Source organism: Chrysemys picta, chromosome 12 (assembly GCF_011386835.1).
Source record: "Chrysemys picta bellii isolate R12L10 chromosome 12, ASM1138683v2, whole genome shotgun sequence".
In the NCBI taxonomy this organism is placed as follows: Eukaryota; Metazoa; Chordata; order Testudines; family Emydidae; genus Chrysemys; species Chrysemys picta.
In genome coordinates this window covers 29,034,494-29,060,041 of record NC_088802.1, presented here as the reverse complement: position 1 = coordinate 29,060,041, position 25,548 = coordinate 29,034,494, and the positions used below count along the sequence as shown (strand labels likewise).

The following is a 25,548-nucleotide window of genomic DNA, read 5'->3' as shown; positions in this document are numbered from 1 at the left end:
TGCTGCCCTCACTACCATCAGTATCTGCTTCCGACAAGGGAGGCGGGCAAACGCTCCCCTGATGTGCGGTGGAAGGGGACAGCACAGCCGCTAGGCCGCATCAGCGACTCCCCTGCGGGGTGTGTGCGGGGAGAGCCCTTCCCTAGCGCCCCTCTGTGCCCAGCTCGGGGGACTTTCTCCGAGGGCTGGAACCAGCTCCTGCCGACACCAGCCACTGAGTCGGGGCCTGCAGGTGAGGGGAGAGACCCGGGGGAAAGGGCTGGGGCCAGGCAGGAAAGTGACTGCACCAACGGCCCCTCCTCGCCCCAGCTCTGCTCCGGGGGGACGGGGGGGATGTTACAAAGAGCTGCTGCCCTTCGGAACCTGCTGCTCTGCTGGCAGGGAGCGGGCTCATAGGACCCTTGGGGGATCTGGTCAGAGGGGGCAAATGGGGGTGTGTGGGGTGGGCACAGTCTGTGCGGGGGCAAACAGGCTGCAGGCAGGGGAAGGAGAGGGGCTGAACGGGAAAATCAGGGGCAGAAGCCAGGGTTAAGGAGGCACAGGCACAGCCAGTGGCAGAGGGAACCCACGGGATAGGGACAGGGAAGGGATAAAAGCTCCCGCTAGGTGGGCTGAGCCCAAGGTCAGCATTGGTTGCAAACGCGGAGGGGAGGGTCAGAGCCTGGCTTTCCACCCCCAAAACCTCACAGGATGGTGCAGTTCAGCATCCGCTTCCCAGGACTGTGTTCTTAAAGGCACAGGGCATCCCAATGCCTGGATAACGCAGCTCTTCCCTCTCTGATACCTCTTAGCATCTAGGGTTACCATATGTCCTCTTTTTCCCGGACATGTCCAGCTTTTCGGCACTCAAACCCCCGTCCGGGGGGAATTGCCAAAAAGCCGAACATGTCCGGGAAAATGACGGCTCTGCTCCTCCCCTGACTCTTCGGCTCTGTTTAAGAGCCGGGCTGCCCGAGCGCTATGGGCTTCAGGCAGCCCCCTGGCCTCCGGACCCTGCACTGCCGGAGCCCGGGAGGGGAAGTGCCCGGCTGGGGGCGCAGGGTCCGGAGGCCAGGGGGCTGCCCGAAGCCCAAGCGCTACCGGCTTCACGGTTTATCGGGCAGCCTCCAGACCCTGCGCCCCCGGCTGGGCGCTTCCCCTCCTGGGCTCCAGCTGCGCTGGGGAAGCGCCGGCCGGGGGCGCAGGGTCTGGAGGCTGCCCGGCAAACTGTGAAGCCGGTAGCGCTCGGGCAGCCCTTTCCGCGTGGCTGAGAGTGGGAGGGAGGAGGGAGCGGAGTTAGGGCGGGGTGGGGGCGGGGAAGGGGCGGAGTTGGGGCAGGGCTGGGGGTGGGAAATGGGCGGGGCCAGGACCCCGTGAAGGGTCCTCTTTTTTTATTTATTAGGTATGGTAACCCTAATTTACCTCCATTAACATTGTGCAGATGGATGTCATTGTGCTATTTAATTTAATTAATGTCTTCAGTTTCCTTTGATTGCCTTTGTCAATTTTTATTTTGCCTCTCAATCCAGCACCCTAGTGCTTTTTTACAAGTCACACTTGCGTGTAGAACTTGGTTCCCAAACATTTCACAGGCCAGATTTTTCAAATGTTGAAAGTACCTATTTTCTTTTGAAAATCCTACTTTTTTTGCGACCAGGGGCTGCTAACAGGGAGTTTCGCAAGGGAGTTCTCCAGGTGAAGGAGGAGCAAATACAGGACCCTTGGGGTAAGTGACTGTCTGTAGTGTGTGTTTGTTTGTGTTTGGGGGTTACTTGCTGTGTGCTGAGCTTGTGTTTGTCAGTCTGTTTGTTTGGTTGTTTGAAGGACCCTGTGCTGTGGCTGGCAGTTGGAAGCTGTGAACTTCAAAGGAAGAGCTGAAGGCTAGAAGCCTCTGGTAATTGGCTGAGCCTTAATCAGTGGGCGGGGCATTCACCCAGGCCAGGGCTTTATAAAGCAGCGCACAAGTGACCAGGGGCTGCTAACAAGTTTCGCAAGGGAGTTTGGAAGGGGATCAGGAAGGGAGCACGGGTCCCTTGCCGGTTCTATCTTATACCCTTTATTCCCCTTAAAACCTATAGCCCAAAGTACATTCAGAACTTCTTGCTTTAAACAACCCCTTCGTTAACTAGGAGAAAATGCAGGCAGAAGCCCAGCTGCAGAGTGGGGGCTATCCAGTTTATTGCACTGAGTGTAGCATGTATGATTACCTGCCTCGTGGGTGGGTGGCGTATGTGTGCATTCGGTGCAAGGAGCTCCTGGCCCTCAGAGACCACGTACGGACTCTGGAGGCAAGGGTGGTGGAACTGGAGGAGCTAAGGGAGGCAGAGAGGTATGTTGATGAGGCTTTCCGGGACACTGTAGAATTGTCCCATCTCCGGTCAGACAGCCCCTGCGCTTTTAAGGAGGATGAAAGGCCCAGGGAAGCAGAGCAGTCAACGGGAGCAGAGGGGAACCTTCCCATAGTTGGGACCCTCCTTCCATATGGTGCTGGGGTTGCCTCTCGCACTGAGGTTACCTCTCCGGGGGAGGGAACTCCAGTTGCTAGGAAAAGGCAGGTATTAGTATTGGGACATTCGATCATTAGAAACGTAGACATCTGGGTTTGTGATGACCAGGAGAACCGTATGGTGACTTGCCTGCCTGGTGCGAAAGTTGCAGATCTCTCGAGGCATCTAGACAGACTTATGTGTAGTGCTGGGGAGGAGCTGGTGGTCGTGGTACATGTAGGTACCAGTGACATAGGGAAGGGTAGGAGAGATATCCTGGAGGCCAAATTTAGGCTGCTAGGGAAGAGACTGAAATCCAGGACCTCTATGGTGGCATTCTCAGAAATGCTCCCAGTTCCACGCGCAGGGCCAGGTAGGCAGGCAGAGCTTCAGAGTCTCAATGCGTGGATGAGACGATGGTGTAGAGAGGAGGGGTTTACATTCATTAGGAACTGGGGAAACTTCTGGAATGGGGGGAGCCTATACAGGAAGTATGGGCTCCACCTAAACCAAAGTGGAACCAGACTGCTGGCACTAAACATTAAAAAGGTTGTAGAGCAGTTTTTAAACTAGGAGATGGGGAAAAGCCGACTGCTGCAGAGGAGCATGTGGCTCGGACAGAGACTTCTCTTAGGGGAGAGTCTAATGATAGAGAATCTCCAGGTTATAGTCAGGAGCAGAGGATGGAAGAGGATAAAGTAGGGGCCAGATCAGATGATAAACATTCACATAAAAAAGAATCTGATACATCAGAAAAGGGCAGACAAATAAACAGTGACAAGTTTTTAAAGTGCTTGTACACAAATGCTAGAAGTCTAAATAATAAGATGGGTGAACTAGAGTGCCTTGTGATAAAGGAGGATATTGATATAATAGGCATCACAGAAACCTGGTGGACTGAGAGCAATCAATGGGACACAATCATTCCGGGGTACAAAATATATCGGAAGGACAGAACAGGTCGTGCAGGGGCGGGAGTGGCACTATATGTGAAAGAAAATGTACAATCAAATGAAGTAAAAATCTTAAGCAAATCCGCATGTTCCATAGAATCACTATGGATAGAAATTTCATGCTCTAATAAGAATATAACATTAGGGATCTATTATCGACCACCTGACCAGGACGGTGATAGTGATGATGAAATGCTAAGGGAAATTAGAGAGGCTATCAAAATTAAGAACTCAATAATAGTGAGGGATTTCAATTATCCCCATATTGACTGGGAACATTTCACTTCAGGACGAAATGCAGAGATAAAATTTCTCGATACTTTAAATGACTGCTTCATGGAGCAGCTGGTACAGGAACCCACCAGGGGAGAGGCAACTCTAGATTTAGTCCTGAGTGGAGCGCAGGAGCTGGTCCAAGAGGTAACTATAGCAGGACTGCTTGGAAATAGTGACCATAATACAATAGCGTTCAACATCCCTGTGGTGGGAAGAGCATCTCAACAGCCCAACACTGTGGCATTTAATTTCAAAAGGGGGAACTATGCAAAAATGAGGGGGTTAGTTAAACAGAAGTTAAAAGGTACAGTGACTAAAGTGAAATCCCTGCAAGCTGCATGGGCGCTTTTTAAAGACACCATAATAGAGGCCCAACTTCAATGTATACCCCAAATTAAGAAACACAGTAAAAGAACTAAAAAAGAGCCACCGTGGCTTAACAACCATGTAAAAGAAGCAGTGAGAGATAAAAAGACTTCCTTTAAAAGGTGGAAGTCAAATCCTAGTGAGTCAAATAGAAAGGAGCATGAACGCTGCCAAATTAAGTACAAGAATGTAATAAGAAAAGCCAAAGAGGAGTCTGAAAAATGGCTAGCCAAAAACTCCAAAGGTAATAACAAAATGTTTTTTAAGTACACCAGAAGCAGGAAGCCTGCTAAACAACCAGTGGGCCCCTTGATGATCAAGATACAAAAGGAGCGCTTAAAGACGATAAAGTCATTGCGGAGAAACTAAATGGATTCTTTGCTTCAGTCTTCACGGCTGAGGATGTTAGGGAGATTCCCAAACCCGAGCTGGCTTTTGTAGGGGACAAATCTGAGGAACTGTCAAGGATTGAAGTGTCATGAGAGGAGGTTTTGGAATTAATTGATAAACTTAACATTAACAAGTCACCGGGACCAGATGGCATTCACCCAAGAGTTCTGAAAGAACTCAAATGTGAAGTTGCGGAACTGTTAACTAAGGTTTGTAAACTGTCCTTTAAATCGGTTTCTGTACCCAATGACTGGAAGTTAGCTAATGTAACGTCAATATTTAAAAAGGGCTCTAGAGGTGATCCCGGCAATTACAGACTGGTAAGTCTAACGTCTGTACCGGGCAAATTAGTCGAAACAATAGTTAAGAATAAAATTGTCCGACACATAGAAAAACATAAACTGTTGAGCAATAGTCAACATGGTTTCTGTAAAGGAAAATCGTGTCTTACTAATTTATTAGAATTCTTTGAAGGGGTCAACAAACATGTGGACAAGGGGGATCCAGTGGACATAGTGTACTTAGATTTCCAGAAAGCCTTTGACAAGGTCCCTCACCAAAGGCTCTTATGTAAATTAAGCTGCCATGGGATAAAAAGGAAGGTCCTTTCATGGATTGAGAACTGGTTAAAAGACAGGGAACAAAGGGTAGGAATAAATGGTAAATTCTCAGAATGGAGAGGGGTAACTAGTGGTGTTCCCCAAGGGTCAGTCCTCGGACCGATCCTATTCAACTTATTCATAAATGATCTGGAGAAAGGGGTAAACAGTGAGGTGCAAAGTTTGCAGATGATACTAAACTGCTCAAGATAGCTAAGACCAAAGCAGACTGTGAAGAACTTCAAAAGGATCTCACAAAACTAAGTGATTGGGCAACAAAATGGCAAATGAAATTTAATGTGGATAAATGTCAAGTAATGCACATTGGAAAAAATAACCCCAACTATACATACAATATGATGGGGGCTAATTTAGCTACAACAAGTCAGGAAAAAGATCTTGGAGTCATCGTGGATAGTTCTCTGAAAATGTCCACGCAGTGTGCAGAGGCAGTCAAAAAAGCAAACAGGATGTTAGGAATCATTAAAAAGGGGATAGAGAATAAGACTGAGAATATATTATTGCCCTTTATATAAATCGATGGTACGCCCTCATCTCGAATACTGCGTACAGATGTGGTCTCCTCATCTCAAAAAAGATATACTGGTACTAGAAAAGGTTCAGAAAAGGACAAGTAAAATGATTAAGGGTTTGGAACGGGTCCCATATGAGGAGAGATTAAAGAGGCTAGGACTCTTCAGCTTGGAAAAGAGGAGACTAAGGGGGGATATGATAGAGGTGTATAAAATCATGAGTGATGTGGAGATAGTGGATAAGGAAAAGTTATTTACTTATTCCCATAATACAAGAACTAGGGTCATCAAATGAAATTAATAGGCAGCAGGTTTAAAACAAAAAAAAAAGGAATTTCTTCTTCACGCAGTGCACAGTCAACTTGTGGAACTCCTTACCTGAGAAGGTTGTGAAGGCTAGGACTATAACAGAGTTTAAAAGAGAACTGGATAAATTCATGGTGGTTAAGTCCATTAATGGCTATTAGCCAGGACGGGTAAGGAATGGTGTCCCCAGCCTCTGTCTGTCAGAGGATGAAGATTGATGGCAAGAGAGAGATCACTTGATCATTGCCTGTTAGGTTCACTCCCTCTGGGGCACCTGGCATTGGCCACTGTCGGTAGACAGGATACTGGGCTAGATGGACCTTTGGTCTGACCCGGTACGGCCTTTCTTATGTTCTTATGTGTCTCAATACCTTTTAAAAATCTAACCCTAAGGGCACTACTATACTATCTTTTCTGAAATCCTTCTCAAAGGTGAACTTCTGCTGTAATTCTTACTAAATATAAGTACACAATCCTGGACATATTAATAACCAGACGTATTCAAAATCATGAGTTATATACCCAAGAAGAATGAAATGAAAATACATAAATAATTACATTTGGGATTCTTTTAACTTTCTTTTTTTGCTTCTGAGCCTTTAGGGAACACACTCTTCATACTTTTGCTGTCACCTCACCCAAAGAATTCATATACTTAAAATGGTTGTACATTCCTATAGCAGTCACTACCATTCCGGACTTCCAGTAACATGTGACTCCCCACTCCCTTTGTAATTGAAAATGTATTAAAAATCCTTTTTTCTGTAAGTAATTCCCCATCCTGTGAACACTGAAGTGCACAATTTACTCTTCAACAAATTAAATAAATGAATACATGTTGATTTTTCTACAGAATTGTGTATCCTTTTAATTACATATTTTAATTTCATAGACTTTTATGTATGCTATGTATTTTGTGATACCTTTCAATGAAATTCTTCATTCTGACAAGTTTATTTTTCTGTACTTCCCAATTTTTTTATTTTTTTATTTTTTTTGGACATGAATTATTCTGTTACTCCTTTGCTTTGGTTCCCTTTTGGAAAAACTAAAGTGCTTTGTCTCCACTATGTTTTCATGGGGAGATAGCTGATGCCTGTTAAGTATCCCAGGGTATTTGAGTCTGAATGTCTAGAGACCCCCATTTGGGTGGGTGCCATGGAAAACCATTTAAAGCCTTTTAAACTAAAGAAATTAACAGAGGCTTTCAAACCCTTCCCCCCCCCACCACCAATTTCTCTTATTCTCTTCCCTTATAAAGGGCATGTCTATGGGGTATAACACTAAGGATGTGAAGTTAATGCACATATGTTACAGAGAGAGAGGAAAAAACTAAGGAATGACGAGGTTTTGGGCAAAGCCTGGTTTGTTGGTCTAGGAGCTATAGCTTTATTAGGATCTGAATTTCAATTTGTTGCTTTAAGGTGTGAGACACCATGGAAGAGACCTTTAAAGGTAAAATTAGATGCACTACTTTTACATTTTATAGCTAGATTTGCCTGTTTTTTCCCCACAGTTCTAAGGAATGACAATTGCTTTTGGGCCAAAGCATTGTTTGTTGGTCTAGGGATATGATTCTTGCTTACAATGCAAGCAGTCTGGGGGTTAAAACCCATAGAAACCCTTGCAAAGGTTGTGTTCACTCTTGTACCTTAAATTTTTTTTACTAGGTTTTCCTGTGTCTATGGGTATTATTTTGTTGGTGGTTTCTCTTTTTATTTTTAATTCTGAAGAATGACAATTTACTTTTGGCCAAAGCATAGCCTATTGGAGCAGGAGTTATTCTGAGGAAAAAACATTGTGAGGATAAGGCATCTCAGTTTAAGCAGTGGGGAAAAGGCCTGAGAAAATGAGTCTGAAATGTGATCAGAGGGGAACATGCTGACATGAGTGTGCCAAAGCACAGAAGTGCAAATTTTGTATTGAAAACTTGTTCAATGTGTGTAACAGCGGCGATAGTGGGAAGTCCATATGAAGAACAATGGTAGATTTTTCTGCCTAATAGCTTGTGTTTAAAAGGTATACATAAATATTTCAAATACTGTTTTCAATACTTTACACTAGTTTCAATGTTCTGTGCATTAACAGACAATCCATGGACTGATCTACAATGGAAAGAGACTGTCACGGAGTCACCCGGGCGATGATCTGGAACTACTCCATATGAAGCCAGTCAGGACTCTGGGGGGGAGCATGCCTCCTCTCTGTGAGCATACTGTCTCCAGGGCAAGAAGCTTACACAGCTTCGACCTTCCTGGGTCTGACCTCAGAGCATTCAGCATCCCCTTCCACACCATGCGCTTCCCGCAGCGAGTCTGCCCGGGAGGGGCTCCTGGGGAAGCCAGAGGGCCCTGCACCCCAACTCCACAGTCAGATGTGACTCTCAGCCAGCTGGTAAAACAGAAGGTTTATTAGTCGACAGGAACACAGCATAGAACAGAACTTGTTAGCACAGAAATCAGTGACTTTCAGCCAAGTCCATCTTGGGGGGAGGGGAGCCCAGAGCCAGGGCTTTGGCCCTCCCCCTGAGCCCCAAGCCAGCCGAGGCTGACTCACTTCCAGCTGCCTGGCCCCTGCCCTACCCATTGCTCCTCCTTCAGCCTTTATCTCACTTTAGGAGCCACGAGTCACCTAGTCACATCCCCCTCCTGGGTCTCGTGTTACGAAGGGGCGGCCATAGCATCTGTGCAGGCAGCCGGAGCAACCCCTGCAGAAGTCACACACCCTTATTCCCACCACCTAGTGATTGGTGCAATACACAGGGAAACTGAGGCACACACACATACAACATAACAAGGGAAAATCCCCACTTCATCACAGAGACTAATAAAGAAATAACACCTTCATTAGGAGTTTTACATGCAATAGGCCCGAGGTTTAACTCTTTAGAATGCTTTTCCCATTTACAAAAATACCTTTCTTTCTTTTCAAATGCAAAATAGAGATTTCACAATGGTAGCAAGCTGTGACAGGAGTGCCCCATCCACCACAACTCGCTACTCTTGGATCAGAGGAAGGGGAAAGGTGAGAGGTAGCAAGTTGTAGCACCCATCACAACTTGATACCACTGAGCTATAGCTTGGGGAAAGATAGAGAATGAAGAAAGGGCGGAGGTAGCAAATCGTGATGGGGATGTCCCCAGCCCTCAAAATATGCTATCTCTGGGCTAGGGTATGGGGAAAGGCACAGGCAGCAAATTGTGATGGGGCAGCAAAAGAGAATGCCCAGGTGTTAGTAGCTTCTAGCAGTAGCAAATCATGCTGGTGGCATATTTCTATCCCCAGGGGGATCACAGGGAGTGGGTGATGGTAGCCGTAGTCACTAGAGGGGTCTGGCTATTTGCTAACTGAGGGGGGTGGGGCTGCTCTCTCTCTCTGAGGCAGCATATTGGGGCTGAACTTCTGGGTCACATGCTGATTCTGCCTCTGAGTCCATTGGCATCTGGGATCTCAGGCTCTGCTGATTGTTATGGGGGGAGGGATAAGCTCACTGGTTTGAGCATTGGCCTGCTAAACCCAGGGTTGCGAGTTCAATCCTTGAGGGGGGCCATTTAGGGATATGGGGCAAAAATCTAATTGGGGATTGGTCCTGCTTTGAGCAGGGGGTTGGACTAGATGATCTCCTGAGGTCCCTTCCAACCCTGATATTCTATGGTTCTTTATCAGCTAAAGATATTTGAACTTCTTGGGGCAGACACTGCTGCTCTGTTGTGAGCCAGACACCAATTTGTCAACTGGAGACCCTGGGGAAAAGGGCTGGGGCTGGGCAGGAAAGTGACTCTGTACAAACAACCCAGCTTTGCTCCCAGGTGGGGATCTGTGAGTCCCTGAGCGCCTGCAGGAGCCAATCCAGCTCCCCTATAGTTTAAATAACATAAACAGCTATTTATCAATGTTTGAAATTCCGAGTTGCCATTGGAAAATCCATATGCTGGCAAGGAGGAGCAAGGGAGACGCCAAGGTGCTATGATACAGTCTGCCGCTACTGCACAAATGCTGGTAGTCAGGGCTTATCACTTGTTGCATTGCTTCTTAGAGCAGAAATCCTCCTGTTACTAAAAAAATAAACTAAATTTGAGTCATTTTGAGTTAAATTTTCCAGTGGGAGTATTCTCATTGACACCAATGTCATGTGTGTCTAAACAGCTGCATACATCTATCTAGTGGAGGGAGGGATAGCTCAGTGGTTTGAGCATTGGCCTGCTAAACCCAGGGTTGTGAGTTCAATCCTTAAGGGGGCCATTCAGGGATCTGGAGAAAAAATCTGCCTGGGGATTGGTCCTGTTGGACTAGGTGACCTCCTGAGGTCCTTTCTAACCCACAATTTTATCATGACTATGCCAGAATTTGGTGTTTTTCTGAAAGCCCAAGCTACTGGAATCAAGAGACTGGCTGAAAAATCACAGCTGTCAGTAAGAATAAAAGGGGTCTAGCCTTCATGGTGTGGATTTTTTTTTAAATCATCACTTTAGGTACATAATTCAATATTTGAATAGTTGGGGTTGTCAATACTGTATATTTATGAGAAGTAAAAAATGACAATTGACATTTCACTTTTGGAGGTATTTAAAACAAGATAGCATGGTACTCACCCTGTGTAGAATTTACTTGCCACATATTCACAAGTGGTGACATGTGAAAAGGCACTAGGATGTTGATACAGAGGCAAAATAACAGTTCGGAAAGGCAGTCCTCATTGGTGGATCAAAGGAAAGGGAAAAATTTTTCACAGCAAACCAGTAAAGCTTGAAGTTATATGATCAAAAGAAATTTGCGGGATAGGAAAAAAACATAAAAAAAAAGTTACAAAACCACAGCACTACACAGGAGTACACAACATCCAGCAGCACAATGCAAACCGAGGCAAATGCCAGAGTGCTAAAAACAATAGGAGTAATAAAAATTGTATTTAAATAAATAAAGGTGTGATGGTACATTTGACAGTGATTACAGGGAATAGCCTTCAAAATGAGGCAAATCGGAACAGCAGATGAGATAAATCTGTGAACTACGTAAACTGACAAGGAATTATTTTAAACACAAAACAACAGGATGTGTGTGTGAGTGAGTGAGAGAGAGAGATTTCAATGAACCAGGTCTCGTTGGTAGCTCGCTACATCATTTCAGATAGAGGAAGAGCTGCTGTATCTAGGCACTAGGCTACACTGCGCCAGGGAGGGGGCGCCGAGACGGACCATCCAGCGAACAGCACAAGCCCCTCTGCCAGCAATCTACACCCTGTTTGGCAACCACTACTGATGGCTCACCCCGTTTGCAGTATCTTTTATCCCCCACACCTCTTCCCTATCGGGGTTTCCCCTCTGACATGGTCTGGCACAATATCTCCCCTTTCTGAACCCCAGCACCCTATTCCCGATTTTCTCCATCTGCCTGCCCCGCCCCCTTACTCTCTTTTCACATGTTGGCTCCTGAACAATTTCTGCCCACCCTGCCCTCCGATTTCCCCCTCTTGCTCCCTCGTCAGCTTTGTCTTGCAGGAAGCAGAGTCTGGGGGAAGTAGGGGCAGAGCGAGGGCAGCGGCTACAGCAGATGTCACTGAGCATTCGCCTGGTTCCAGCCTGCCCTGGAATAACAAAGGAGCTAAATCTGTTGCTTCCTGTGCTGCTGTTTTGTCCCCAAAGTGTGAATGTGGGTGTGGGTCGGTCGGCGGGTTCATTAGCTGGGGCTGTGGCCACCAGAGGGCTCTGAGCATTGCTAGGGGAGGGGAGACAGCTAATAACACTGAGTCTGCTCATTTAAACTTCCTGGGTGGGACTCAGAAGACCTCGCTGCTGCCGCATCCATTGTGATCTGATCTGGGAGCTGATCAGCTGCTCCCCAGCGGGGTCTGTGCGGGGAGAGCCCTTCCCTATCGCCCCTCTGTGCCCAGCCGGGGGGACTTTCTGCGGTGGCTGGAAGCAGCCCCTGGGGCAGCCCCGGGCTCTACCGACACCAGCTCCTGAGCCGCAGACTCCAGGTGAGGGGAGAGACCCGGGGGAAAGTGCTGGGGCCGGGCAGGAAAGTGACTCTGCAGTGCACCAACGGCCCCTCCTCGCCCCAGCTCTGCTCCCGGGGGTCTGCGAGTCCCAGAGCTGCTGCCCTTCCTGACCCCCCAGGCTCTGCTCCCCTGAGCGCCTGCAGGAGCCGAGCCAGCTCCGGGAGAGCGAACGCCCCGGGCCGGGCCAGGGACCGAGTCTCCCAGCCCGAGAGGAGGGGAGAGGGGGCGGGAGGGAGACAGGGATAGAGACTGGCAGGGGCAGCAGGAGCAATCAGTGGGGAGGGAGGTTCCCGGCTCCCATCACTGCCCAGCTCCATTTCCTGCAGCACCCCGGGGCAGATTGACTTTCCTGGGACAAGGTGAGGGGCAGGGAGAGGAAAAACCACTTCCTGCCTCTGCCTATTCTCCAGGGCTCTGAGGAAGCGAAATCTGTAAAGATGACCACTCGTGATGAATCTGATAAAGTGGCTCCGTTTTTATACCCTTATGGCAGATATCACACAGGGGTCTGTCTGACTGTGTATCCCCTCCCCTCTTCCATACTCTGATAGGAAGGAGAGGCAAAATTGATCCCCTCCTCCCTCTCCTCTGGGAAAGGGTTTTGGGGACCAGGACGTGGGTGGTCATGTCTAGTGGTCAAAGCAGGAGTCAGTCCTAATGGTCAGAGCCATGGGTCACAGCCAGGATCAGGAACCTGCAGCCAAGGGTCAGAACTGGAATCTGAGGCTGGATGCCAGAACCCAGGGTTACAGCTGAAGTCAGGAATGGGAGGTGAGGGCTAGAAGCAGTTACCTGGATTGAGGCAAGGCAGGAGTAAGGCTGGGAATAAGCAGGAGCTACCACAGCCATGGGCAAATACACTGAACAGCCACAGCAGGTCTGCTAAGCCCCTCAGCCCCTGGTGGCTTGGCCCATCAGGCAGCTCAAATGGGGCCCAGCTGTGCTCATTACTGTGCCTGGGGTTCAGCTACCGGGTCCTTGCTCCTGACCAAGGACTGGGAGGGGTATTTGATTGATTTATCTCCTGGGCAGTTAGCTGGGTTTGTTCTGCCTTGTTTTACCCACGTTAGCAGGTGTAATATCCTTGTGGCTTCCTGCCCAGCATGACTCACCCCTGGCTGGAGCTCCCATTTTCTTTGAGTGTTCAGCTGCGATGTGGAGGTGGAATTGGTCCCCTCCTTTGTTTCCTCTGGAGAAGCATTTTTTTCCCCGGGGGGTGGAGTTCTGCTGATCTTCCCAGCAGTTACTTTGGTTTGTTTCTGTGATGCAAGAACCCCAGGATGCCAGGTGGCAAGGGGGTTACAGGAATGTCCTGATTCTTGTAAGTACATTCTGTTTCACCAAAGAATGACCTGTGCAGTCTTAAATGAAAATTGGGGTCACAGTGGAAATTAATATTGTTGTGAAATATATGTATGGATCCTGCGGAAGGGGGTGTGTCTAGATCCTGAAAATATGGTTTAAAGTCTGTGTCATGGCAGAGTTGTGTGACGCAGTAGGGAGCGGGGTGGATTGACCCGGGAATGTCATCTAGTTTTACTGGGACTGTCTGCATTGGGGATGGGATAGCAGGGGATGAGCCTGTAACCTGAGCCTGGAAGGGGGTGGGGCCAGGTGACACCTTTGCCAGGGTAACTGGACAAAAGCTAGAGGAGGAGCTGGGGGGAGGGGAGAGAGCCTGCTGGAGGTTTTTTTGCTTTCAGTTTTGTGCTGGGTGGTGGAACGCAGGGAACCCCAAGGCTGCGGTCTAAGCTCCCTGCCCCCCAGAAGGACTCGACTGCGGGGTCCTGGTTGTACCTACAAGCTCTGTTTTAGACTGCGTTCCTATTGTCCAATAAACCTTCCATTTTACTGGCTGGCTGAGGCCTTGGCTACACTGGCAATTCACAGCGCTGCACTTGCTGCGCTCAGGGGTGTGAAAACACACACACACCCCGAGCGCAGCGAGTGCAGCGCTGTAAAGCGCCAGTGTAATCAGCGCCTGCAGCGCTGCACGCTCTCTCGCAGCGCTGCAAGCTATTCCCCTCGGAGAGGTGGAGTACCGGCGCACCAGGCAGAGGCTGCTACAGAACTTTTACTGGCCCAGGGTCTTTACCATTGTCCATCAATATTGCCAATCCTGTGACCCCTGTCAGAGGGTGGGGAAGGCCCGGAACAAGGGGAAAGCAGCTTTGAGACCTTTGCCCATCATAGAGGAACCTTTCCAGAAGGTGGCCATGGACATAGTGGGACCTCTCAGCAAGGTGACCCGGTTGGGAAAGAAATACATTCTGGTGGTGGTAGATTTCGCCACCCACTACCCTGAGGCAGTGCCTTTAGCTTCCATTGAAGCAGATGCGCTCCTGACCATTTTCAGCCGAGTGGGGTTCTCCAAGGAAGTCTTGACAGACCAAGGATACAACTTCATGTCGGCCCTGCTCCGGTGCTTGTGGGAGAAATGTGGGGTCCGGCACAGCTTATCATCCCCCAGTCCAATGGGCTGGTGGAGAGGTTCAATGGAACTCAAAAGTTTTTAGCATCATCTTTAATGAACCAGCACCCGCAGGATTGGGACAAGTACTTACCTCACCTGCTGTTCGCGTACAGGGAGGTACCCCAGGAGTCTACTGGATTTTTGCCTTTCGAACTGTTATATGGAAGGAGGGTAAGGGGGCCCCTGGACCTGATGAGAGACGAATAGGAGGGGAAGGCCACTCCCGATGGAGAGTCAGTGGTGGAGTATGTCCTGATCTTCTGAGAGAGACTTGCTGAGCTCATGGGCCTGGTCAGGGAGAATTTAGCCAGACCCCAGAGGAAGCAGAAGGTCTGGTATGACCACACGGCGCAGGCCCGCGTCTATGCCACCGGGGATCAGGTGATGGTTCTCATCCCCATGAAGAAAAACAAACTACAGGCTGCTTGGGAAGGTCCTTTCAAGGTTGTCAAGCAGCTAAATGAGGTAAACTATGTGGTGGAGCTGTCTAACCGGGCACACCACCACCGGGTGTACCATGTGAATATGATGAAGCCATATTATGACAGGGGGAATGTGGTGTTGGCCATGTGTGGACATTGGGAGGAGCAGGGTGATGACCCTTTAGTAGACCTATTCCCTGAGACAAGAACTGGCTCCCCCTGGAAACCAGGTGGAGACAGGAAGCTGAGAAGTGCAAGGTGTGGATGGCTGAAGTATCTTACCTAGGTCACTGGGTGGGGAACGGCTGCCTAAAGCCAGAACCAGCCAAAGTAGAGGTAATCAGAGACTGGCCTGCCCCCCAAATCAAAAAACAGGTCCAAACCTTTATTGGGATCATAGAATATCAGGGTTGGAAGGGACCTCGGAGAGTCATCTAGTCCAACCCCCTGTTCAAAGTAGGACCAATCCCCAGACAGATTTTTTTCCCCAGATCCCTAAATGGCCCCCTCAAGGATTGAACTCACAACCCTGGGTTTAGCAGGCCAATGCTCAAACCACTGAGCTATCCCTCCCCCCCTGGTGGGGTACTATCAAAGATTTGTGCCCCACTTTAGCTCCATAGCCACCCCCATCACTGAGCTATGCAAGAAGGGGAAGCCAGACAAGGTGGTCTGGACCAAGGAGTGCCAGGAGGCTCTCCGGGCCCTGAAGGAGGCTCTGGTCAGTGGCCCAGTTTTGGCAAACCCAGACTTTGACAAGCCCTTTATGGTGTTCACCGACGCCTCAGACATGGGACTGGGCGCAGTGTTAATGCAAGATGATGAAAATGCGGAGAGACACCCCATCGTGTACCTGAACAAGAAGTTGCTAGCCTGGGAGCAATACTACGTGGCCATTGAGAAGGAATGCCTGGCCATGGTGTGGGCCCTCAAGAAACTAGAGCCATATCTATTTGGGTTACACTTCACCGTGTACACCGACCACTCTCCCCTGACCTGGCTACACCAGATGAAAGGAGCCAACGCCAAGCTCCTGAGGTGGAGCCTCCTCCTGCAGGATTATTATATGGATATGGTCCATGTGAAGAGAAGTGCCAACTTGATAGCGGATGTGTTGTCCTGGAGAGGGGGTCCTGAACTTCCCCAGGTCACTGGTCAGAGTGACCCCGCTCAGTTCAGTCTCAAAGGGGGGAGAGATGTGATGCAGTAGGGAGCGGGGTGGATTGACCAGGGAATATCACCTAGTTTTATTGGAACTGTCTGCACTGGGGATGGGATAGCAGGGGATGAACCTGTAACCTGAGTCGGGAAGGGGGTGTGGCCAGGTGACACCTTTGCCCGGATAACTGGACAAAGCTAGAGGAGGAGCTGTGGGGAGAGGAGAGAGCCTGCTGGAGGTTTTTTTTTTTGTTTTTTCAGTTTTGTGCTGGATGGTGGAACGCAGGGAACCCCAAGGCTGCAGTCTAAGCTCCCTGCCCCCCAGAAGGACTCAACTGAGGGGTCCTGGTTGTACCTACAAGCTCTGTTTTAGACTCTGTTCCTATTGTCCAATAAACCTTCCGTTTTACTGACTGGCTGAGAGTCATGGTGAATCCCAGGAAGAGGGGTGTAGGGCACTGAGTCCCCCACATTCCATGACAAGTTGACAAACAGGTTTTCTGTCAGATAGGAGAAGTTTAGTCACCTCTCTCTGCTGAGATGTAAATTAAGTACTGGAATCCAGTGCCATGGATACACATTTACATACAGGGCTGGCTCTGGCTTTTTTGCCGCCCCAAGTAAAAAAAACCCAAAACAAATGTTCAGGGCGGTCGGAGCGGTGAAGCAAAAAAAAAAAAAAAAAAACGTGGAGGGCGGCCAGCTAGCGGGGGGGGAGGGAAAGGGAGAGCCGGGAGAGAGAGAAGGGGGTCGGCCAGGCCTTCCTTCAGCCGGGGCATTCACCACTCGGCCCCTTCCGCTGCGCTGCCTGCCGGGAGGGCTCCATGCCGCTCCCGCCTGCAGGTGAATTGAAGGTCGGTGGGGAGGGAAGGACGTGGGCTGCCAGGTTTGCTGCAGACCTGGCACCGGGTGGGGCAGACGGAGTGCGCAGCCCGCTCCCAGCCGGGTGTTCCCCTCCTCCACGCTGCCACCCCCTAGAGGGCGGCTGGAGCAGCAAAACAAAACGGGGGGGAAAAAAAGGGCGTCCGTGCCACCCTAGAATTGGACAGAGTGCTGCCCCTTAGAATCTGCTGCCCCAAGCACGAGCTTGCTCGGCTGGTGCCTGGAGCCGGCCCTGTTTACATACAAAGTCAATGGAGAGATGTAAAAACAGGGAGGCAACACTCAGGAAAATAAGCTGACTTGGAGCACAAAGAATGAATTTTGGGGATATAAATGGAAGGCAAAGAAGACACCCTTTTATCCTGCACCTAGGAAGTAAACAGGTGGTTTGGTTACCTTCATGAAAACAGGATCTCAACCAACCTTGGTTGAAATGCTGCAGAAGACATTGGCTGAGATAAAACTTCTTTAGATAGGAGGTTACCCTGTTAAGTCTCTAGAAAGAGTGTTATGATTTTTGTTGTGTATGTCTTCAATATCCTTACTCACTGCCACTTGAACCTTGAATCTTTATTAATGAACTTATTGTGGTTTTCACTATAGATATATCTAAGTGCTGTGGTATTAAGCTAGATGTTGATCCTGAACTGAATCATACCAGCTAGTGTGTATGCTTTTCCTTTGGGGACAGCAACTTGGTATTTTTTGTATGGTTTGTGGATAAGGGGCTGGACACTACAGGGGAATGCTTCAAAGGGACTTGGGGATTAAGGTGCACCTATTGTTAACCTGCAAGGCAAAGTAAAGGCTGGCATCTCCAGAGGAGAGTGGCTAGCAGACTGGTAGTGTCAGGGAGTTTGGGACAGATTTTCATTACCAATCTGCCTGGGCCCACTGTTGATCAGGCTGGGGCCACAGGATCTTTTGGGGAGGAGATGACGAGGCTGTGACAATGCGGTTCTGGTGGAACCCAACTGAGAGTGCCAACTCAGGACAAATTGCTCAAACAGGGCAGTTACAGCCCAAGGCTGGGGTTTTTTCCACCTCTAAGGCAAACCAAACCAGCCAGACTAAGAGGACTTCGGTCTCACCCCAGTGGCTAACAGCAAGTCTCACAAGCAATCTCCTTAGACACTCCAATTTCCCAGTATTACCACCAGTGCCACTCATTATGGGGACAAATGGCTATGAAAACCAATACCCCAGTAAAAGAAAAAGGTTCTCCTGATCGCAAAGGAACAAGCCCCAGACCCAGGTCAATAAACAAATCAGATCTTACCCACAAATCACACTGTTGCCAATCCTTTAGAATCTAAAATCTAAAGGTTTATTCATAAAAGGAAAAAGATAGAGATGAGAGTTAGAATTGGTTAAATGGAATCAATTACATACAGTAATGGCAAAGTTCTTGGTTCAGGCTTGCAGCAGCAATAGAATAAACTGCAGGTTCAAATCAAGTCTCTGGAATACATCTCCCGCTGGGATGGGTCCTCAGTCCTTTGTTCAAAGCTTCAGCTTGTAGCAAAGTTCCTCCAGAGGTATGAAGCAGGATTGAAGACAAGATGGAGATGAGGCATCAGCCTTATATAGTCTTTTCCAGGTGTAAGAACACCTCTTTGTTCTTACTGTGGAAAATTACAGCAAAATGGAGTCTGGAGTCACATGGGCAAGTTCCTGCATACTTTGCTGAGTCTCAAGGCATATTTGCCTTCTCTCAATGGGTCCATTGTATAGCTGATGGTCCTTAATGGGCCATCAAGCAGGCTAGGCAGAGCTAACACCAGTTTGTCTGGGATGTCACCCAGCAGCATAGCATAAGTTTGAAATACAGACAGTATAGAGCCAATATTCATAACTTCAACTACAAAATTGATACACACATCTAGACAGCATAATCATAACCAGTAAACCATAACCTTGTCTTAGACACCCCATTTGACCCCCTTTATACAAGATTTGTGTGCCACTACAGGACCTTGGTTGCAACAATGATCTATGTGGTCCTAGATTATATCAATAACGTCACAGAGGCACACACCAAGTGTCTAAATTTTTAAAGCTTTATTAATAAAATAATAAAAATACAGCAGAGAATGCTGGGAACACTCCCATGTCACTCAGGGGAAGAAAGAAAGCATTAGATCCCTAAGCCCTAACCCACTTTCATACCCACACATGCACTACCCAAAGCTGGCCAGGCCTGGGTATAATGTAAGAAGAGGGGAAGGGGTGGATGGGAGTTCTTGCCCTGGGCCCAGGTCGTCTGGGGGATCCGCTGTAATCTCCGAATTGCTCCAGCTCTCAGGAGAGTTTTAAGTCCTGGGTTCCTTGGGGGTGTTCCATTCCATGACCTCTGGTCCTGGTGCTCCTTGTGCCAGTCCAAACTGCTTTCTGTGGTCTCTTTCCCTTTCCCAAAACATCCCGGCTCTGGAGACTGTTTTCTTTTCTGTCTTGGCCTTCACTGGTCTCGCTGTTATCTTTGCAGCTCTGTGTCTCACTTAGTTCTTCTTTTCTCACAGCTGGTTGGGGTTTGGGGGGGGTTGGACTCCCCCCCCCCCCCCCCCCCCTTCTGTCTTGGCGGGTAGCAGCTGGCCTTGGGCTGGAGTTCTCTTATCTTCAACTGAGCTTGTTAATTGCAGTGTTGAGTTAACCCATTCTCTGCTGTTTTCTTTTTCTTGTGACCTACAAAGAAACCTTCCACTCTCCACTCACACACCTTTAACCCTCCCAAAATGCTTTGTGATGCTTGCAACAGCGTTAGCAATATACAGTGCTGATCTGTCTTCCCAGGGGACTCCCTAAGGGGAGGGGGCCATTGGGTGTGACAAGCTGACACCCAGCTAAGCACAAGAATGTCTGCATCATGCTGGATGCAGGTGGGTAACTAGATGACTTACAGTCCTAGGTACCCTAAGAACCATCAAGGTCCACCTTTGCTTTTCCTCTCTGAAGTTCCTTTTTCCCCCCCAGCACAGGGAGTGACTCCTGTCTGGATTGTCTCCCTATCCCAGCAGGTGAGAGGATGGTGAGTGAGAACAAGGAGGGGAATCCTCAACAGGAAGGTCCTGAGCATGTGGAACCAGGTGAGATGATATCGGGAAGATCTGAAGAGGATGTTTCTCAGTGTGCTGAGCAGGGAGAAGCCCGTGAAAGTCAGTGCAAGCCAGAGAGGCAGCAGAGAAACCATGCAAGGGAGAACCAGTGTAAATCTACTCACAGGAGCCGAGTGGTCAAGAAAATCAAAGAAACTGTTCAACAGAGAATCCCCAGTGGAGATAGACCCCATACATGCAGTTTCTGTGGGAAAAGCTTCTGCTGGAGATCAGCCTTTATTAGTCACCAGAGAACCCACACAGGAAACAGACCCTACAAATGCAACGAGTGTGGGAGAAGCTTTAGTCAGAGCTCAACTCTCACTATTCACCAGAGAATCCACACTGGGGAGAGACCCTATAGATGCAACGAGTGTGGGAAAAGCTTTAGTCGGCGTGGAAACCTTTTAGCACATCAGAGAATCCACACAGGGGAGAGACTCTACAGCTGCAATGAGTGTGGGAAAAGCTTTAGTCAGAATGCATACCTTCTATCACATCAGAGAACCCACATGAAGGAGAAACCCTACATATGCAATGAATGTGGGAAAAGCTTTAGTCATAGCTCACAGCTTCTATTGCACCAGAGAATCCACACGGGGGAGAGACCCTACATATGCAATGAATGTGGGAAAAGCTTTAGTCTGAGCTCACACCTTCTATCACACCAGAGAATCCACACGGGGGAGAGACCCAACAGATGCAACGAGTGTGGGAAAAGCTTTAGTCGGCATGGAAACCTTCTCTTACATCAGAGAACTCACACGGGGGAGAGACCTTTCAAATGCCCAACATGTGGGGAAAGCTTTGTTCAGCTTTTGAAACTTGTTAGACACCAGAGAATCCACACTGGAGAGAAACCCTATAAGTGTAATGAGTGCGGGAAAAACTTCGGTGACAGATCACACTTTAATAAACATCAGAGAGTCCACACAGGAGAAAAACCCTTTAAGTGCTCTGAGTGTGGGAAAAGCTTTGGTTCAAGCTCAGATCTTATTATACACCAGAGAATTCACACAGGGGAGAAACCCTATAAATGCATTGAGTGTGGGAGAAGCTTTGGTCGAAGCTCAGACCTCACTAGACATCAGAGAAAACACACAGGAGAGAAGCCCTACAAATGCCCCAACTGTGGGAAAAGCTTCAGTGACAGCTCTGCCCTCACTAAACACCGGAGAATCCACAGAGGGGAGAGACCCTACAGATGCAAGGAGTGTGGGAAAAGCTTTCGTCACATCTCAAACCTTCTATTACATCACAGAACCCACACAGGAGAAAGACCCTATAATTGTCCTGACTGTGGGAAAGGCTTCAGTCAAAGCTCAAATGTTATTACTCACCAGAGAATACACACAGGGGAGAAACCCTTTAAATGCCCCGAATGTGGGAAAAACTTCAGTACACGTTCAGCCCTTACTGCACATCAGAGAATCCATAGCAGAGTGAGACCCTTATCAATGTCTTGACTGTGGGAAAAGTTTCTGTAACAGCTTAGTTCCTATAATCTCCAGGGAACCCACACAGGGAGAAACACTACAAATACAATAAGTACAGGAAAAGTTTTAGTTGAGCCTCACACATTCTATTACATCAGAGAACCTACATTGGGGAAAAAACCCTATAACTGCCCTGACTGTGGGCTAAGCTTCAATTGGAGATAAACCAGTATTACGCATCACAGAATCCACACTGGAGACAGCCTGTAAATGCTTTGAATATTAGGATCAGGCAAGGCTGGAGTGGCCATGCAATAAGGATGCACAATAGTTGTTAAAACAGAGACTGAAATCACTGTTCTAGGACGAGAGGCTGAGATAAGATTCCCATGCTGTGATGGGATTTGATTATTACTTCTCAAGAAGCTCTGAACACCCACTGTTCAGCTCCTAAATTTGTTTGGTGCTAGAAAGCTCTCTTATATTCTGTGACTTCTCATTTATTCTTCATAGTTTTTTAGACCTGGATCCACCAAGGGACTTAAGCGTTACGATGCTGAGTGTTGTGATACCACACTTCTACACAATCACAGAAACAACACTGGGATCCACAAAGCCTGAGTTAGGCACCCGGGCTGTCTATAAAATGAATGGGGAGAGAGAGACATCTCAGAATGTGACTCACAAAACCAAGCATGCTAGCTGGGGAGCCACCTAAGCTAGCCAATGGGAGATGCTAAGGAGACAGAGGTGTCCTGAGTCCTGCCCTTTTCATGTACATAGGTACCTAAGTCTGGGCTCCAGGGAAGCACCTGTCTCTGCTTGTGATTCATAAATTAGGAATGATAAGTGCTCCTCTGCCGATGGGGCCCCATCCAGTTGGAGTGTTTCAAAGTCACTTAACGCTACACAAAATACCTAGGGCATAGGAAAAGAGGACAAGGACCTCTCTTATACCCTTTAGCCCAATGGTTGAGGTACTCACCCAGGAGGTTCAAGTTTCTATGCTGTTCAAATCCCTTCACCTCACCAAGCAATCTGCCACCTCCCAAGTGAGTGCCCTAGCCATAGGATATTCAGAGGTGGAGGTATTCCTCAATCTCCTTTGTTGAACCTGGTCCACTGTATAAAAGTATTCAGCTAAGAGATGGCAGATTCTATGCTATTGAATCTCCAAGAAAAGGATGGAAAGGAATTTCTTGTGATGCCTGAATGCCCCTGCTGGATGGACAAGAAACTTGCTATGACAGTTTGACCTGTCCAGTTAATGAATGACCACCTGCAATAAAAGGAAATGCCTCTCCAAAAGAAAAAGGACAATGGAAATTTGCCTAATATGTCCTTTGGGGTAGACTGAGTCCCCCATTACAACCACATGGAGTGATTATGCATAAAAAAAGGTTTTGGGCTAGACAATCCAAGTTCCCTGTAAGCTGCATGTCGGCATGGCTGTGTAGCAACCTATTTAGCGCTGTGCAAGTGCTTAGGGAACCCGCCTGGGGACCTGCCACAGATGGCGGAAGGGTGCCCCTCCCCCGGCCCCAACTCACCCTGTGGCCTGGACCTGCCGTGGCCTGGACCCAGGCATGGCTAGAATGGGCCCAGGCACAGCCGGAGCGCCCTGGACCTGGCTGGGGTGGTGTGGAGTGGCCCAGACCCTGGTGCAGTCTGGGTGGCCCTCCCCGGCTTGGACTTGCTGGGGCCAGGTGAGGAGCAGCTATCCTGCAGCCCCAGCCTCAGAGCTCCTGCGGCAAGGACAGGCACCTCTTCCCCCCCCCAGCCCAGGTGCTGCTGTGGGGAGAGAACGCTGGGGGAATCCTCTTTCCCCACCGTAGCCCTGGAGCACCCTCTTACACCCCAAACGCCTCATCCCTGGCCCCACCCCAGAGCCTGCACCCCCAGCTGGAGCCCTCACAGCCCTGCACCCCAACCCTGAGCCCCCTCCCACAAGAATTCCTCGGCCTCACCCCATCACATGAATTTTGTTATGTGCACCAATATGAAGGTGATGTGTCACACATCACCTCCATATTGGTGCACATAACAAAATTCATTCCACACATGGGTGGAAAAATTAGAGGGAAAACTGCAAAAAGCTCTGTCCGGCAAAACCTACCTCCAGCAGATTGTGATCAGCATATCAACCCCTGATTCAGAGAAAGCTGGGTCATTCTACATGAGAAGTATTTGTTTAACTCTCCCTAAGAGAGCAATTTTCTTTGACTGAGAGTCCTTGGGATGCTAAACTCCAGAATCCCAATAATAAGTAGCTTGGAGGGAAAGATGTTTCCCAGAAGAAAGAATCCTAAACCAAGCTACAAGGAAGAAGACTTCACCCACAAAAATAGAAGGGACTGGGAGGATGAGCAGAGCCACTTCATTAAAGTTCAGAAAAAATTAGGAAATCAGTGCTCATTGCTAAAATGCACAGGTACTTTCTGTGCTTGCAAGGAAGATAGACATTAGTCTTGGACATGTTTTCCTAGAATACCTAATCCACTGGAGTTCAGATCTATTCCATAAAACCAGACTTTTGGACTGGTAGAAACTCTTCATTGGAAAATACCAAAGTCATATAAACCCGTGGCAGCGCTTTGAAGTGCGAGTGTGGTCGCGCGCGAGTGCTGGGAGAGAGCTCTCCCAGTGCTCCTGGTAATCCACCTCCATGAGGGGAATAGCTCTGAGCGCTGGGAGCACGGCTCAGAGCCTGTCTATACTAGCGCTTTAAAGCGCTCAGACTTGCTGCGCTCAGGGGGGTGATTTTTCACCCCCCTGAGCCAGGAAGTTAGAGTGCTATAAAATGTAAGTGTAGACAAGCCCTTAAAGTAGACTAAGGCGATGTCTACACTGTGCAGCTTACAGTGGCACAGCTGTGCTGCTAACGCCTTGCCACTGTAAGGAACCCAGTGTAGCTGCTGTTTGTCGGCAGGAGAGAGCTAAGAACACTCCCTCAACCTTCTTGATTAACTTTAATTTGAATATGTAGTGTTGTCATAGCCATGTGGGTCCCTGGATCTCTGGCCTGGTCTACACTATGACTTTAATTCGGATTTAGCAGCGTTAAATCGAATTAACCCTGCACCCGTCCACACAACGGAGCCATTTATTTCGAAATAAAGGGCTCTTAAAATCGATTTCTGTACTCCACCCCGACGAGTGGAGTAGCGCCAAAATCGATTTTGTCAATTCGAATTAGGGTTAGTGTGGCCGCAATTCGATGGTATTGGCCTCCAGGAGCTGTCCCAGAGTGCACCATTGTGACCGCTCTGGACAGCAATCTGAACTCGGATGCACTGGCCAGGTAGACAGGAAAAGCCCCAGGAAAATTTGAATTTCATTTCCTGTTTGCCCAGCGTGGAGAGCAAAGGTGACCACAGATAGCTCAGCTCATCAGCACAGGTAACCATTGTAGATAAATCTCTGATAATTTTCATATGACTTTACATTGTGCCTCTTCATATAACCTTGTGGTGGGTCTACCCACGTGTGACCTCTGTTTTCATGGGACTTTGTATCAAAGCCTCATTTAGAAACTTTGCATTGCCCTTGGTATAATATTATAGCCCCTAAGGATAGAATAAGATAGAAGAAAAATTTATTTTTGCTAGCAGTAGAACAAGAGCTCCCCCCCCACTCTTAATCAATTGCCCTGTTGAATGAATGAGGTGTGGATGAGCAAGGCATGGAAGGCAGCACCTCCAGACAGCCTCAACTGTTGGAGAGGGGCTGGAAGCCAGACCCAAGGACAATAAAACGCGTCAAGTGGGCTCATTAAAGACAAGCAGACATACCGACGGCCTCGGGGGTTAGAAGCAAGCACCTTCTTTTGGAAACACCCTCTTTGCAGCATTGGGACAACACTCAAAAGAAAGCAGCACAAAGGACCAATGGACACAGACACAGAGTTTGAATCTGGTATAGATTTGCATAAGAGGAAAGCTGCTATAAAAGTGAGGTGTCTTGCAGAGGACCCCGGGTCTCGTCTTGTCAACATGGAAGCATCAATCCGGATCGGCAGAAGCCCGGCTCCACCCCCTCCCCCATCTAACTCACCTGGCCAGTGAAGTTAAGGGGAGCAACTAATTGGTAACAACAAGACGGAGTGTGTTTGTGTGTGTGTGTAAGTGTAATATATTATATGCATATGATACAGTGTTAATAAATACATGTATTACTAATAAATGTGGCGTTATTCCCCCT

General features: G+C 48.4%; 2 protein-coding genes across 12 annotated transcripts in view; both read left to right on the top strand.

The window, feature by feature from the left end:
* Positions 1-163: 163 nt before the first annotated feature.
* Positions 164-25,548, top strand: LOC101938261 (zinc finger protein OZF-like). Of its 6 annotated transcripts, none has more exons than XM_065562436.1 (3): positions 164-232; positions 1,637-1,705; positions 19,791-25,548. In XM_065562436.1, exon 3 carries the CDS (start codon positions 19,843-19,845, stop codon positions 21,376-21,378), a length of 1,536 nt encoding a protein of 511 aa, XP_065418508.1. In that variant the 5' UTR covers positions 164-232; positions 1,637-1,705; positions 19,791-19,842; the 3' UTR covers positions 21,379-25,548. The 6 variants fall into 6 exon arrangements, with proteins under 6 accessions (XP_065418508.1, XP_065418507.1, XP_065418509.1 ...); XM_065562435.1 differs by having other exon boundaries at positions 168-232; positions 19,832-25,548; XM_065562437.1 differs by having other exon boundaries at positions 185-232; positions 19,835-25,548.
* The window catches only part of LOC101937991 (uncharacterized), an 83,934-nt gene continuing 58,552 nt past the window's right edge, over positions 167-25,548 (top strand). For 4 of the 6 annotated variants that reach the window (XR_010591701.1, XM_065562425.1, XM_065562424.1 and 1 more), the window contains exon 1: positions 11,737-11,864. The gene's annotated coding sequence lies outside the window, so the exon portion shown is untranslated. Of the gene's footprint in view, positions 233-1,636; positions 1,706-11,736; positions 11,865-25,548 lie in introns of those variants that run through there. The other 2 variants (XM_065562426.1, XM_065562421.1) reach the window with 1 other exon arrangement.

Coding starts and splice junctions, on each gene's coding strand:
- LOC101938261 (XM_065562436.1), top strand. CDS start 19,843: ATGGTGAGTGAGAACAAGGAGGGGAATCCTCAACAGGAAGGTCCTGAG.